The 16,468-nt window shown below is 38.1% G+C and overlaps 2 protein-coding genes across 2 annotated transcripts; one reads left to right on the top strand and one right to left on the bottom strand.

The window, feature by feature from the left end:
• Positions 1 to 6,503: 6,503 nt before the first annotated feature.
• LOC140063245 (tyrosine-protein kinase Fyn-like) lies at positions 6,504 to 12,552 on the bottom strand. The gene is made up of 7 exons (XM_072109759.1): positions 12,479 to 12,552; positions 10,805 to 10,895; positions 10,350 to 10,481; positions 9,749 to 9,894; positions 9,393 to 9,506; positions 8,690 to 8,975; positions 6,504 to 8,482 (listed from the first exon to the last, which is right to left on the bottom strand). The coding sequence occupies exons 2-7, from the start codon at positions 10,869 to 10,871 to the stop codon at positions 8,283 to 8,285; spliced, it is 945 nt and encodes a 314-aa protein (XP_071965860.1). The 5' UTR covers positions 10,872 to 10,895; positions 12,479 to 12,552; the 3' UTR covers positions 6,504 to 8,282.
• A 1,390-nt stretch (positions 12,553 to 13,942) lies between these two features.
• Positions 13,943 to 15,303, top strand: LOC140062010 (uncharacterized). Its single transcript, XM_072108050.1, has 4 exons — positions 13,943 to 14,101; positions 14,238 to 14,524; positions 14,723 to 14,857; positions 15,001 to 15,303. Exons 1-4 carry the CDS (start codon positions 14,041 to 14,043, stop codon positions 15,301 to 15,303), a joined length of 786 nt encoding a protein of 261 aa, XP_071964151.1. The 5' UTR covers positions 13,943 to 14,040.
• Positions 15,304 to 16,468: the final 1,165 nt, after the last annotated feature.

The following is a 16,468-nucleotide window of genomic DNA, read 5'->3' as shown; positions in this document are numbered from 1 at the left end:
GATTACTCGCGTACTATTATTCGCAAATATAGAGGTCGCACGGGGAATATAATATACAGTAAAAGACGTTCGCGTTCACTTTATAATATAGCTTCAGCGCCTAGAAAACCGCGACGTTCCATTGACCGTGAGAGTAGGCCTACGTCAGAGGGCTATTATGCACTTTTATATGGAACGCCTCCTCTGCCTTCAGTACACAATGGTCATGCAGTACACACCAATCGTCATGCAGTACACACCAATGGTCATGCAGTACACACCAATGGTCATGCAGTACACACCAATGGTCATGCAGTACACACCAATCGTCGTTCACATTTATCATGCAGTACACACCAATGGTCATGCAGTACACACCAATCGTCATGCAGTACACACCAATGGTCATGCAGTACACACCAATCGTCATGCAGTACACACCAATCGTCATGCAGTACACACCAATCGTCATGCAGTACACACCAAACATCATGCAGTACACACCAATGGTCATGCAGTACACACCAATCGTCATGCAGTGAAATATTGCGTAATTTATACAAAATCGAATATCACGTGACGTTTATTAGACGGCTGTAAAACTAGGCCATCGACTCTAAGATTTCTTTTATGTTTGACATACTGTACTTATTTTAACCGCTACACATCTCTGTGAATGCTCTGTTTTTTTATATATACAATAATTTATTATGCGAGACACAGGCGCGGCTAGGAGGCCATTGCAATTATTGAATTCCATAAAAGAAGTTTAAATAGTCTTAGTTTTACAGCCGTCTAATAAACCTCACGTGATATTCGATTTTGTCGATAGGTGGCGGTATAAATTACGCAATATTTGACTGCATGACGATTGGTGTGTACTGCATGACGATTGGTGTGTACTGCATGACGATTGGTGTGTACTGCATGACAATTGGTGTGTACTGCATGATGTTTGGTGTGTACTGCATGACGATTGGTGTGTACTGCATGACGATTGGTGTGTACTACATGATAAATGTGAACGACGATTGGTGTGTACTGCATGACAATTGGTGTGTACTGCATGACCATTGGTGTGTACTGCATGACGATTGGTGTGTACTGCATGACGATTGGTGTGTACTGCATGACGATTGGTGTGTACTGCATGATGTTTGGTGTGTACTGCATGACGATTGGTGTGTACTGCATGACGATTGGTGTGTACTGCATGACCATTGGTGTGTACTGCATGACGATTGGTGTGTACTGCATGACGATTGGTGTGTACTGCATGATAAATGTGAACGACGATTGGTGTGTACTGCATGACAATTGGTGTGTACTGCATGACCATTGGTGTGTACTGCATGACGATTGGTGTGTACTGCATGACGATTGGTGTGTACTGCATGATGTTTGGTGTGTACTGCATGACGATTGGTGTGTACTGCATGACGATTGGTGTGTACTGCATGACCATTGGTGTGTACTGCATGACGATTGGTGTGTACTGCATGATAAATGTGAACTGAAGGCAGAGGAGGCGTTCCATAATTGTCTGGCGGTATCCCTTTGTACGAATCGTTCACCGTTGGGTCGAGACGCCTGATATTATGGAACGCCTCCTCTGCCTTAAGTTCACATTTATCATGCAGTACACACCAATCGTAATGCAGTACACACCAATCGTCATGCAGTACACACCAATCGTCATGCAGTACACACCAATCGTCATGCAGTACACACCAAACATCATGCAGTACACACCAATCGTCATGCAGTACACACCAATCGTCATGCAGTACACACCAATCGTCATGCAGTACACACCAATGGTCATGCAGTACACACCAATTGTCATGCAGTACACACCAATCGTCGTTCACATTTATCATGCAGTACACACCAATCGTCATGCAGTACACACCAATCGTCATGCAGTACACACCAATCGTCATGCAGTACACACCAAACATCATGCAGTACACACCAATTGTCATGCAGTACACACCAATCGTCATGCAGTACACACCAATCGTCATGCAGTCAAATATTGCGTAATTTATACCGCCACCTATCGACAAAATCGAATATCACGTGAGTTTTATTAGACGGCTGTAAAACTAAGACTATTTAAACTTCTTTTATGGAATTCAATAATTGCAATGGCCTCCTAGCCGCGCCTGTGTCTCGCATAATAAATTATTGTATATATAAAAAAACAGAGCATTCACAGAGATGTGTAGCGGTTAAAATAAGTACAGTATGTCAAACATAAAAGAAATCTTAGAGTCGATGGCCTAGTTTTACAGCCGTCTAATAAACGTCACGTGATATTCGATTTTGTCGATAGGTGGCGGTATAAATTATGCAATATTTCACTGCATGACGATTGGTGTGTACTGCATGACGATTAGTGTGTACTGCATGACAATTGGTGTGTACTGCATGACCATTGGTGTGTACTGCATGATGTTTGGTGTGTACTGCATGACGATTGGTGTGTACTGCATGATGTTTGGTGTGTACTGCATGACGATTGGTGTGTACTGCATGACCATTGGTGTGTACTGCATGATAAATGTGAACGACGATTGGTGTGTACTGCATGACCATTGGTGTGTACTGCATGACCATTGGTGTGTACTGCATGACCATTGGTGTGTACTGCATGACGATTGGTGTGTACTGCATGACCATTGTGAACTGAAGGCAGAGGAGGCGTTCCATAGTTACCGTCGGTAACACGGGTATTTTTTTCGGGGAATATAATTATGCAGTAAAAAACGTTCGCGTTCACTTGGTAGCTTCAGCGCCTAGAAAACCACGACGTTTCATTGACCGTGAGAGTAGGCTACGTCAGAGTGCTATTATGCAATTTATATGCATTCATTATTGCCAGCGATCTAACTTACTACTAAACATTAGCTAGGTACGCACTTATCTGGCGGTATCCCTTTGTACGAATCGTTCAACGTTGGGTCGAGACGCGTGATATCAAGTTCCATCCAGGGACCAACATGTGTAATGTAGTTATTTTCCAGGCGAAGTTTACCGACGGTTACCGAAGGGAACACGGGTACTTTTTTTCGGGGAATATAATATACAGTAAAAAGCCTTCGCGTTCACATCGTAGCTTCAGCGCCTAGAAAACCGCGACGTTTCATTGACCGTGAGAGTACGTCAGAGTGATATTATGCACTTTATATGCCTTCATTATTGCCAGCGATCTAACTTACTACTAAACAGTAGCTAGGTACGCACTTGTCTGGCGGTATCCCTTTGTACAAATCGTTCAACGTTGGGTCGAGACGCGTGATATCATGTTCCATCCAGGGACCATAATGTGTAATGTAGTTATTTTCCAGGCGAAGTTTACCGTCGGTTACGTCGTGTACTGTGTCGACGTACGCTACACTACAGCAAAAACGAATTATGTTAATTGTTCGTATGTTCACCAATTTTTAATTTACAAGTAACCTTCTGTACCATAGGGGCACCCAAAATAAATATTTAATCCATTACTAAACAAAAAAACATGCCATTTTCGCTTAGCCAACATCTTATTATAGCTAAGTTATTAAATTTTCAATGTCCTGTCAGTGGTGGCGCCAGGATCTTCCCGACGCGGGGGCTACATTCCCCGACGAGGGGGCTATGCGAGCGAAGCGAGCATCACTAGGCTGGGGGCCAGGGGGCCGCCAAGGGCCCCGGTGGAAGTCCAGGGGGAAAAGCCCCCGTAAGCAACGCGTTCTAGCGTCATTTGAGGTAATTTTAATCAGATTTAGGGTAGCCATTTTTTTCATTTTTTATAATGTATAAATAAAATACTGCGTGCAAAAAAACGATGCGCGATGACTGTTTCAATCCATATTTTTCAATTTAAAAAATAAATGTTCAAAGAAAATTTAGAAAAATAGAGGTGGAGGTCCCGGAAATTGGACTTATTATACTTCAAAACATGAAACAAAATATATAAGTCCCTATCATGGTTGTGACTGAGCTAAGAAATGTTTGAAAAATAGAGGTGTTAGGTCCCGGAAAATGCACTTCTTGTACTTCGAAATATGACCAGCTTTATTGTTGGGGCTGAGCTAAGAAAATGTTTAAAAAACTAGAGCTGCAGGTCTTCAAAAATTGCATTTTATACTTTGGAAACATCAGGCATAGAGGCTTAAAAACATGGGTGGCGCCAGGATCTTCCCGACGCGGGGGCTACATTCCCCGACGAGGGGGCTATGCGAGCGAAGCGAGCATCACAAGGCTGGGGGTCAGGGGGCCGCCAAGGGCCCCCGGTGGGGGTCCAGGGGGCGAAGCCCCCGGAAGCAACGCGTTCTAGCGTCATTTGAGGTCATTTTAATCAGATTTAGGGTAGCCATTTTTTCCATTTTTTATAATGCATAAATAAAATACTGCGTGCAAAAAAACGATGCGCGATTACTGTTTCAATCCATATTTTTCAATTTAAAAAATAAAAGTTCAAAGAAAATTTAGAAAAATAGAGTTGGAGGTCCTGGAAATTGGACTTATTATACTTCAAAACATGAAACAAAATATATAAGTCCCTATCATGGTTGTGACTGAGCTAAGAAATGTTTGAAAAATAGAGATGTTAGGTCCCGGAAAATGCACTTCTTGTACTTCGAAATATGACCAGCTTTATTGTTGGGGCTGAGCTAAGAAAATGTTTAAAACTAGAGCTGCAGGTCTTCAAAAAATTGCATTTTATACTTTGGAAACATCAGGCCCAGAGGCTTAAAAAACGCAAGCGTAGACCTTTTTCAGTCGGGGAAATTTTGTATTTTTTGTATTTGTATTCATGACATACAGGACATTGAAAATGTAATAACTTAGCTATGTTGGCTAAGCGAAAATGGCATGTTTTTTTGTTTAGTAATGGATGAAATATTTATTTTAGGTGCCCCACGGTACAGAAGGTTACTTGTAAATTAAAAATTTGGTGAACATACGAACAATTAAGATAATTCGTTTTTGCTGTAGTGGTAGCGTACGTCGACACAGTACACGACGTAACCGTCAGTAAACTTCGCCTGGAAAATAACTACAGTACACATTTTGATATGATATCACGACCCAACGTTGAACGATTCGTACAAAGGGATACCGCCAGACAAGTGCGTACCTATAGCTATTGTTTAGTAGTAAGTTAGATCGCTGGCAATAATGAATGCATATAAAGTGCATAATATCACTCTGACGTACTCTCACGGTCAATGAAACGTCGAGGTTTTCTAGGCGCTGAAGCTACGAAGTGAACGCGAACGAATTATATTCCCCGACAAAAAGTACCCGAACCGTCGGTAAACTTCGCCTGGAAAATAAATACATTACACATTTTGGTCCCTGGATGGAACTTGATATCAGGCGTCTCGACCCAACGTTGAACGATTCGTACAAAGGGATACCGCCAGACAAGTGCGTACCTAGCTAATGTTTAGTAGTAAGTTAGATCGCTGGCAATAATGAATGCATATAAATTGCATAATAGCACTCTGACGTACTATCACGGTCAATGAGACGTCGCGGTTTTCTAGGCGCTGAAGCTACCAAGTGAACGCGAACGTTTTTTACTGTATATTATATTCCCCGACAAAAAGTACCCGTGTTCCCTTCGGTAACCGTCGGTAAACTTCGCCTGGAAAATAACTACATTACACATTTTGGTCCCTGGATGGAACATGATATCACGCGTCTCGACCCAACGGTGAACGATTCGTACAAAGGGATACCGCCAAACAAGTGCGTACTAGCTATTGTTTAGTAGTTAGATCTCTGGCAATAATGAATGCATAAAAGTGCATAATAGCCCTCTGACGTGACGTACTCTCACGGTCAATGGAACGTCGTGGTTTTTTGGCGCTGAAGCTATATGAAGTGAACGCGAACGTTTTTTACTGTATGTTATATTCCCCGACAAAAAGTACCCGTGTTCCCCGACGGGGGGGCTAGGCTCCCCGACGAGGGGGCTAGAGCCCCCGTAGCCCCCCCGCTGGCGCCACCACTGCTTAAAAAACGCAAGTAGACCTTTTTCAGTCGGGGAAATAAGTTTATTCCTCCCAAGTGTATGCGTGCGTACCATCTGGACTTCCGAGTGGATTGAAACAGTCATCGTGCATCGTTTTTTTGCACGCAATATTTTATTTATGCATTATAAAAAATGGAAAAAATGGCTTCCCTAAATCTGATTAAAATGACCTCAAAACGCTAGAACGCGTTGCTTCCGGGGCCTTCGCCCCCTGGACCCCCACCGGGGGCCCTTGGCGGCTCCCTGGCCCCCAGCCTAGTGATGCTCGCTTCGCTCGCATAGCCCCCTCGTCGGGGAATGTAGCCCCCGCGTCGGGAAGATCCTGGCGCCACCGCTTACACAATGTCTGATTACCTCAAGATGATTACGAATTTCGAAATTCAATTAATATTTATTTTTTCTACCAGAAAAAAGTTGAAATAGAAATTGAAATATTATTAACTATCCTTTGGGAGAATGCGTCAAAAAACAACGTACCCGCTAGTTGAGGCAAACTGTCTATTTGTTTTTATTAAAGAAATTGCATAAAACGAATAATTAAATATCTAATTATATGATGTTAACAATAACATGTATTTTGATTACATTTGTTTTTCATCATGAAACTTAGATTAGTGCCTACCATCTAACTTCACCCATAATTTGGTACAAGCAAGTACCTTATAAAATTGAACTTCCGTAACTTGTAATGCTGTTTCATCAACAATGTTTTTATGATGAAAACAACATTTTATTTTAACATCAGAAGCATGGCTTTCGTAATCGAGGCCATGTTGTTTGTGTGTACCCAAGAATCTCCTCACATAGGCCGCCGCCATTTCCTACTTCACAGCGCCCTCTCCAAACTAGAAAGACAAAACAAAGATCTTAGAAAGTTCTTTCTAAGATCGGTCTTTTCAAAACTAAAAATATACGATTTCTCTATGATGATCAACTGCACAAATAAATAGTTAATCAAGTAATTTTTCATTCTTTTATTTGAAAACCCTCAATTCAATCGATATACCCTAAAGAGGATAATAAAAAATACAATATTACTTATACAAAACCTAAAGAGAAATTGAAACAAAATTCATGGCATAAAATCCGCAAACGCCCTGTCATGCCCATCCTATCTCCTCTCAGTATACCAAAGATATCCAACAATGTTGCGCGCTTCGGGACGAACAGGAAATGTTTGTGTTATATCTTTGAATGATAATGTTATGTGCAATTTGAAGTTGCGCAATGATTTCCTTGCGCGATTGAATCAAAATACTAAATTTCAAATTGCGCAAAGTATCTCTCTATCTTTCTTTGTTTTGTGTGTGCATTGTCTGAACTGTTAGAGTCGCTATCCAATCGAATTTGAACAATAACATAAAAACCCCAGTTTTCTAATGGTTAGGACATCTGTAGGGGTATATAAAGCAGAAGATCGTACAGAAGAACTAACCAGACCAGATCTCAAAAGAAATTGCAAGCGGGAATAGATCGAAACTGCTATTTAAAGAAAGCAAAATGTATTTCTCGCTGTCAGAGATACTGAAGTACCAAGCACGTTGACCAGAGTGCCATGGTCACAAGCCTCTCATATCACCCTATGTTAGTCCACTCATCTCAGGACCGTTTTTCCGGAACTACCCGGATACAATTAATTGTCTAACAAAAAACGTCATTTATCTATACTGAGTATTTGTGGTAACTAAAGTACGTCGTCAGCTATCAAAACATTAAAGTTTGACCAACCTGTAAGTGTAGCCGAACATTTTAATTCAGCAGATCACACGATTGCAATAGACAATTAACGACGTCAAATGGAGCGACAAACCTCGCAAGGACAAAGTAATGGGAATTACTACTTAAAACTACAAAACCTTTAGGACATTCCTGAAAATACTCTCAGATCGGTAAAATTATTCCGACTACCAAGCTATCTTCAACGTTTCATTGTTACTTTCTCCTCCCTCTATTCACCAGCCTGTGCCTCTTTTGTTTCATTTATTTTATTCCAGTCCACTCAGACGCGGCTTTATATTATCAAATCAAGTCCAAGTAGTCTCACTTGCACTGATGAAGGGATAGTGTTGCCCGAAAGCTCTGTTAATTTGTCTGGCTGTTTTACTTTATCGTTTTGATTTTAGCCTTTTGCTTAATAATTGAGATCCAGTCGCTAATACTCACAGCATTGTCATTGTTTTCCAGTAATTTGCCTTTTGATTTATATATTAATTTCATTTGATACTTCTTGACTTTGTATTTGTTTGTTTGTCTGTTTTGTGTGTTTGTTTTCTCAGGATTGCCTTTTGAGTGATGGTTCTATTCTAACAACGTAATCTTCCAGGTAATGATGAAGGAATTCAAATGTAGGCCTCAACAGTGGTTCCTTATTCCAACAGTTCATCATTAAGTTAAATAAGGAGTCTGGACAGTTTGAAGGCTTTTGCATTCGGTATCCTCTGTCTACTTGTTCTAATACATCACCCAAGATTTCTATAAAAACAAAATCAAAATAATGCGTTTAAAAGTGAAGAGTTGCCCCTATCGATGGAGAAAAATGACCTGCTGAAAAAAATAACACGGTCTCGTGGTCTAGAGCCCACACAACACATAGACAATTGAAAGCATGTCGGGGTTATAGCACACATCTTCGAATATAAAATTATTTAAAGTGACAAAACGTAAAGAAGGGTAGCATACCCCAATAGGGCTTTCGTCCATGTGTAACTAATTCAGTTAGAAGAATACCAAAAGACCAGACATCAGATTTGATAGTGAAACGACCAAACATAAAAGCCTCAGGGGCGGTCCATCTGATTGGGAAATGGGCACCTTGTCTATTGACATACTCATCATCGTCAACCATTCTTGCCAAACCAACATCGGCAACTTTACACAAACGATTTTCACCGACCAGAATATTACGTGCTGCAAGATTACGATGGACATAGTTATGCGTCTCCAAAAATTCCATACCATTAGCAATCTGTCAAATAAATATATTCATGTTAAAATAATTATAAATTAACAGGCATAGAACGATTCTCTAATACGCCCGGTGATAATATACTGGACATGAATTATTTAATTTAGAAACGATAAAGATGAGGAAATCTGCTGTGAGCATGAGAAAACCCCACTCGAACGCGTGAACCTTCCGTTTTATATGCAGATGACTTAACAATTAGATATATGTGGCTTTTCATGGTATTGTTTGATTTAATAACATCCTCGGCGTATGTCCGGCCAATAATAAGATTCTACTCTTCTTCTACTGTCAACTTTATTTTGTTGCTGTTTCCAGAAGAAAGATGCTCTTGTAATAAGGACATTAACGGCCCGGTCACACCTAACCGATATTTCACGTCCGATAGTTATCGGTTAGGTGTGACCGGGCCTTTACCTGTACAGACATGTCAACAAGATCAACAAGCTGCATATTACGACCGTCTCCATCTTTTAGATATTCAAGCAGGCTGCCGTTGGCCATTAATTCTGTGACGATATATATTGGTTCCTGTGGAATACAAGCAAGTTAAGATTCAAAGAGAAAAACGGATAATGTACAGTATTTGTATTAAGTATTGTGGTTTAAAAACATACACATAGTACTCTCTACATACAGTACGACTTTAGGCTTCTATTAACCACTTACTGAAAATAATCCTGTGACGCTTTTAGTTTGTTTCAATGTAAGCGACATTCGGCAACAAACGACTTCTTGACAATGGATTTGAAATGTATATTAAATAAATTTACCTTATCTGAGCATATAGCATATAACTGCATCAGGTTGTCGTGTTTTAATTTGTTCATATAAATGTTTGCTTCTTCCAAAAATTCCGATGGAGACACAGTTCCTGGTTTGAAGGTTTTGATAGCAACTGTCTTTTCAATCCAACGACCTAAAATAAAAAAAAATAATCAACAAAAATCATTAATCCTTATTTTAAAAGTAGAGAGATGCCAGGGTAGACTAATAATGGGAATTCAAATATTACTAAGATCAACAATTTTAAAATACTATTAATCTGGCGAAATTTCTCTGTGATCTTTCTAACCATTTCAATATATTTGTCATTTTCAAAAGATGTCATGTCCAATAATAGTAAAGTTAGGATTGCCTTGTAAAACAGACATACGATATAAGATATATACAGAACAGATACGGTATATATAGTTTATGTTTACTTGCGGCCATGGTACTTTCTAATTCCTCTGTGTTGTGTTTAGGCTCACAATGGCGATTTTCCATGACACTTTTTGAAATGACTTAACGCGCCCTGTTATCTTTGCACGTCACACATTCAGGTCACAGCAAAAAGAAGTATCAACTCTAAAATAGACCGCTATTTCTTACCTTTCCAGACTTCACTAAACGGTCCAGCACCAATGATTTTTTCCAGTTGTAATGAATCTCTTGGAATTTCCAATGTATCCTTGCATTTTGGAATTTGTTGAGTAATTGGTTTATCTAGCCCGTCATCTTGTTCTGAACATAAAAATAATAATTGACCAGTCCCTATACTAAACATAAAGGAAAGTGGTACCAGTCATACTGACCGAGTTTTGTCGTCTGCAACTCTAGGCCCGGTAAATAACATTTTAAAAGGTTGCCAGAAAGAAATAGCTACTCTAAGGAAACAGTTTCACCTGGCTGGGTAAAACTTTAAGAAAACAGTTGCAACTGACTGGGTAATGGCTGTAAGGAAACAGTTGCAGCTGACGGGTAAAAAACTGTAAGGAAACAGTTGTAGCTGGCTGGGTAACTGTTTAAGGAAACAGTTGCAGCTGGCTGGAATCAATCATGATTACCTGTGTTATTAGTGGAGGGCCCTTGAGATGACTCCCTTTCTTTTTGTTTTGTTCTACAGTTCCCCATTTATAATAATGCTAGTATGTGAGCCTACAAGAAAGAGAAAAACAAAAATTAATAACCGGAACATGCAGGATACATAATTAATAGTATGGTGTTGCACCTGTCATTTTGTATTGCTTGTCCGGTAACGTTTTTAGTCGCGTGGACGTGACTCTATAGTTCACTATGTCGGTCGGTCTGTCGGTCTGTCGGTCCGGTATCACTATGCGTTTTATCGCTTTCTGACCTTATCTTGATATCAGTTTAATCTAGCTAAGTCAATTTTTCACAGTATATTCCTTATGGCCAGGAATCGATGTGGTTATGTTTTCACGGTGCGCAATAAAAAATTACGCGGTCTACGCACGATTTAACGAAATCACGTTTTGTAATCATATCTTCACAACCATGAATCACAATTAAATACAATTTGGTACTCATAAATTTCAGGGCATAAATCATCATATGGCAATACAATTACGTGCGTAGCGTATTTAACGCATGCGTACGCGCGCTTAAAATTTTCAAAATTTATTTTCGATGAAATAAAGCCGATTTTCCACTAGGCGAATTTGTTCGCGCGAATCGAAGGCGTCAGCTAATACGCATGCGTAGAGAAGGATGTGGAAGATGTAAACATGAATACACATGCGTACAAGCTTTCGATTCGCGCGAACAAATTCGCCTAGTGGAAAATCGGCTTAAGAGTACGTTTCAGGAAATTTTAAGTGCGCAGATTTTTGCGCGATTTCTGTTTTCTTGACTTACTTTTCAACTCGAAATTACGTTATACGAGCACGTCAAAAGTGACAGGCTACGCACGTGTAAATTGAAAAAATATAAACATGTTCAGTAATTTCGGTCAGTTGGTAGGTTGGTCGGTCGGTCGGTAAACACTAATGAGCACGCGACTGCAGCCATCTATATGGCCTTGTTAATTCTCGTTTCTTCATTTTCACGTATTTACATAGGAATTTAGACTAATATTACAATACGTGACTCTATTCCTTATTCACCAGCTCGAATTAATAGGCCTATAGTTAAGTTTAAAAATACATAATTGTGTACTACGAAAGCCATCTTCAAAGATGACAAGGTCGTGATCACCGTAACCTACCGTAAACCAAACAAACAAAATAACATAGCGTTTTAAGGGGGTTTTCCGGACGCGATACGGATACTGTATTTCTTTTCGTACATAAGTCGGCATGACCCCACATAAAACGTCACAAAATAAACATGAATATTCATTAGTCATATCCATAAGATGTGACTTAAGAATTGATCTAACAACAATTCTTCAATATAATGCAAACGCTTTCTGTCCAGCCGTCTGTTTAGTCGAATGGATTAGACTATGGACTTTACATGTCGAATGATGGGGTTCGAATTCCATGAACTTCTTTCTACTTTATAGTGAGGAAGTATAGTTTGGTTTCACATAAGGGGTCCCCAACTTATGTACGAAAAATAAAATCGCTTTCCGGATACCATGTTAATTAAGTGTTTACAGACCCACATTTAAAACGGGATATACTGTAGTGAAAGACAACTTATAATATAATAAATATTCATATATCATTCTAAAAATATATTATAAAAAATCAATTATTTATGTCAGATTAACTTACCAGTATTGCTTTAGAGTGTAAACAACAGTGTAGGCCTACGACGTTTATCAATATGCGGAAACACAATTGATCGGTTATGCGGAATAGAAACACAATTGACGAGTAAACACACTTTGGTCTTTTTATAGGCTATTGCATACGAGAAGAATATAATAACCTTTTCGTGTGAAATTAACCATAACGAACCAACAGGATCTAAAACGTTGGTAGCGCAGTACATCATGTTATAGAGGATGTAAACAGAAATGATATGTTTTCGCGTCGCTCCGACCTTTAGGAAGTTATTTTCAGGAATCATTATGAAACAGTTACCATGCGCTAGCTTATTGTTTATAATTGTTTGTAATAATGGTCAAATCCTTCTTCTGTGGTAATAGTTTTGGCGAATTAGTGTGTGTATATCCTGGTGTGCATAGACGACATCCGATAGACCCTGCTTTATGATTAAATTGAATGGAGCATTTCGTACTATACGTTACACTACATTTGTACTAGGCATACTGATTGTAAAACAAATAAAATTATAAAAACATCATTATTTCTTAAATTAAAAAATAGAATATCAATTAAAAAAAATTATTTAATGACGAAAATTAATAAAAACTGCCTAACAACTATTTGCTACTATCTGGTGATGTATTTTAATGATTCGATTCCAGGTGTATCCACGACAGGCAGCACGTTTGAAGAAGAAGTAGCAACTTACCAAGTATCAACTTACCAGGTGCATATTGCACGTGGTGTTAAGTTGTCTCAGACGTTAGCTACAAACAAGATGATTCATTGTAAATGATGTAATGCATTAACTGAAAAAATGAACAAAAAAATCAAACAAAATTAGCTTTAATTAATTAATTTGTTTAAATAAATACATTAAGACAGAATTTATATATAAAAACAAGTAGGGCCCATATCATCAGTGTCGTAGAATTGCATGTGCGTCGCGTAGTTTCCGCGTATTGCGTAAATTCGTTGCTCGTACCAACGAGTTGCCAAACAACACCATGTCAACAATAACATTCTGTCTTTGCCTTTGCTAAGACAAGTACCTTCACAATTTCTCAGTGACTATTTGAAATTAAACTACGAAATTACTAGTAATTATGGGATCGTGTTATTCTAAAATTAAAGTCAAACCTGACGCAAAAGATGATAAAAATCATCAAACAAGGAAAGAAGTGAAAGAACGCAACAAAGTAAATCGAATTTTTAGGTTTTTACGACGAAGATCAAGCAAAGTGGGCGTCATGCCAGAGGTATATTTTTGTATTTTGTATATTTGGCTATTGTCACGTAACGTGCATGTGCACTTTACCATACATATACATTGCTGTTAAATTTTGTTAGCTGTATGCCAAAATATAAAAAAAATATAGGCCTAGGCCTAATTTATTCGTACCAACTTTTTGTTTTGTCGAGAGGCTTACGTAAATCTTGTCCACCGAATATACCAAGGCGCCGTTATTATTTTTCTCTTAGTTTTTCTTAATTAATGTTCATTTACATTTCTTTTTTCTTTTCAGAATGATTCAGAAACCAATCTATCTGATCATGCATCTTTGATGAGCCATGACGAAAGAGTGAATACCGAACTATTAAGATTAAAGGATGGAAACTCAACTGGTAAGACACGAGGAAGATAATAATGCTAACAATTATTAAAAAAAAGAATAAATTGAAAAAATGAATAATGATATTAATATGATTACAATTATTGTAAACAGACAAATAAGCAAATTTCTTTTTTTCTTACTTTTAGCAAACATTGTTCCAACTCGTCGACTTCCACCTATTGGTAACCGAAGTATGCCGACTCTTACAGACAAGAGCACTTTCCAGATCTTAGAGGAGCTAAGAATGTCTGGTGTCATCGTTAACCCTAGACCTGGACAAAATGGATGCTCCTTTGACATTTTGGATAAAGTCAAACCTGTATTAGAGATGCCACGGTCATTGTCCAGACTCGAGCGACAAACAGACGACGAGAACAATGGAAGAGAAACTAATCTTACATGGAAGCTAACAGCAGCCGAAAAGAGACGCGAAGTAAGAATACTGTCAACCAATATTAATACGCTAGAATAATAATTGCCATACTCTTTATCATCACTGTCGTCATTATCATTATCTTCCTTTTAATCAAAATGACGACGGTCAACATGCAGAGTCATCAATGTCTTCACTCTTAATATCTCCTTTATACTACACCCTACTATAATAACAGACAAATTGTTGTAATTTTAGGAGTTTTTTCGTAAAAGAAAGCAATCACTCAAAGTACGAAAGACCACAGCATTCCAACAGACACTTTCGGAAAATCGAGAGTTCCAAGAGATGCAAAACCAAGCGAAACAAATCGCAGCCGAAGAGAGAAGACAAGTATGTAGTTTTGTTCTGGTTTTTCATTTTACTAAAAGTGACTGTAGGCCTATTCAACAATACTGTAATAATAAAGGAGATTTTCAGTCAAAGAATGCAGAATAGGTTTAAATTTCTATCATTGTGTATTGTTTTCATATTAGAACCAACTTCTTCAAAAGACAAAGAAAGTGAATATTGAGGATGTCAGAAAAAGATTTGATCGCATTGACGATACAATCAGAGAAAATGCACAGAAAGTACTTAAGGAGAAGGAAGAAACCTGTAGACTAGTGATGATGAAGAAAGAGCACAGGCAGATAATTACTTGTATGGCCACAAACCAGCATCAGAGGGCTGTCAGGTACAGGAAACGAGATAGGCTTGAACAAGAGAGGTTGGATTTGGAAGTTGAAGTAGAAAAAGACAACACTTACTTTGCACCGGAAGAACATTATGATCTTTAAATTTATCATTTGAAGCACACTTTTACACTTTCAAAGTATCAGCTTTACCCAGATATTTCAGTCAATGTTTAACCGAATATAATATTATATATATGTATATATTTATTTATCTCGTGGAATAAATTATAACGAGTTTTATCTATATCCATTTTTGTTGATTTTTTCTGGTATTTGTAAAAAGTGAAATTATAGAGCATTTCATAATATATCTTACGTTTTCTTTTCTACGGAAGTGATTCACTTTATTTAAACTAGAAAATAACCTATTCAAAAATCTGATTTAATTATTCTTTTTCATGTTTTTGGGGGACAATGCATCTTTAAATTAATAAATAGAATATCAATTCAAAAAAACATAATTTAATGACAAAAAACAAATTCACAATTGACAATAATACCCCTTTCACACCAAAACTCCGGAGTGTCTCCGGAGTTTTGCTTTTGGTGTGAAAGGGGTATAAGACAAACGGCGGGCTTGTAAGAAATATTTCTGTTTAATTTCTGTATGGTTATAATATTCAGTGGAGTGTTTTCCTAGCCTCCATGAAATGAGCGTGCGATGAAAAAAAAACTACTGTAGGCAAAAGTGATCCTATCTATGAATTTAAATACCAATTATTAATATGTATTTATTTGCAAAAATAGGATAATAAAGATGTTAAGTTCTACTCGGAAAATTGTGTTAAAATCTCATATACGGATCCAGAGACCCTTTTTTCAGGTAAAAATAATATAATCATTCATATTATAAATATTATATAAAAAATTATTGCACTATTTTTGTTTGATCCTAGACAGATTTTTAAACGCTGATTTACCACATGGCTTAACTGGAGTGTCCTGTTTGATGTGTCTTACTTGAGGTATTGATCCCTTGCCTTTCACTAGTTCCCGGTAAATTCCGGGATCGCTGTCTACTCCGACCAACGCTATGTTACGCAGGTCAGGCATCTCAACAAATGGTAGGTATTCCTCACCTGAAAAAGTACATTATTTGAATAAATTTTTTGGCTGAACATCTTATGAGACTGGATATGTACAAACATAAGAATTGTTTACAAGCCTTTAGCAAATATCGCTTTTAAGAAACCCCCTTATCATAGCACAATATTAAACAATTTCAATTACAACATAATATAATACCGTTTTGTCTTCGTTCAGATTC

This window comes from Antedon mediterranea, chromosome 11 (genome assembly GCF_964355755.1).
Source record: "Antedon mediterranea chromosome 11, ecAntMedi1.1, whole genome shotgun sequence".
NCBI lineage: Eukaryota > Metazoa > Echinodermata > Crinoidea > Comatulida > Antedonidae > Antedon > Antedon mediterranea.
This window is presented reverse-complemented; position numbering and strand designations above follow the sequence as displayed.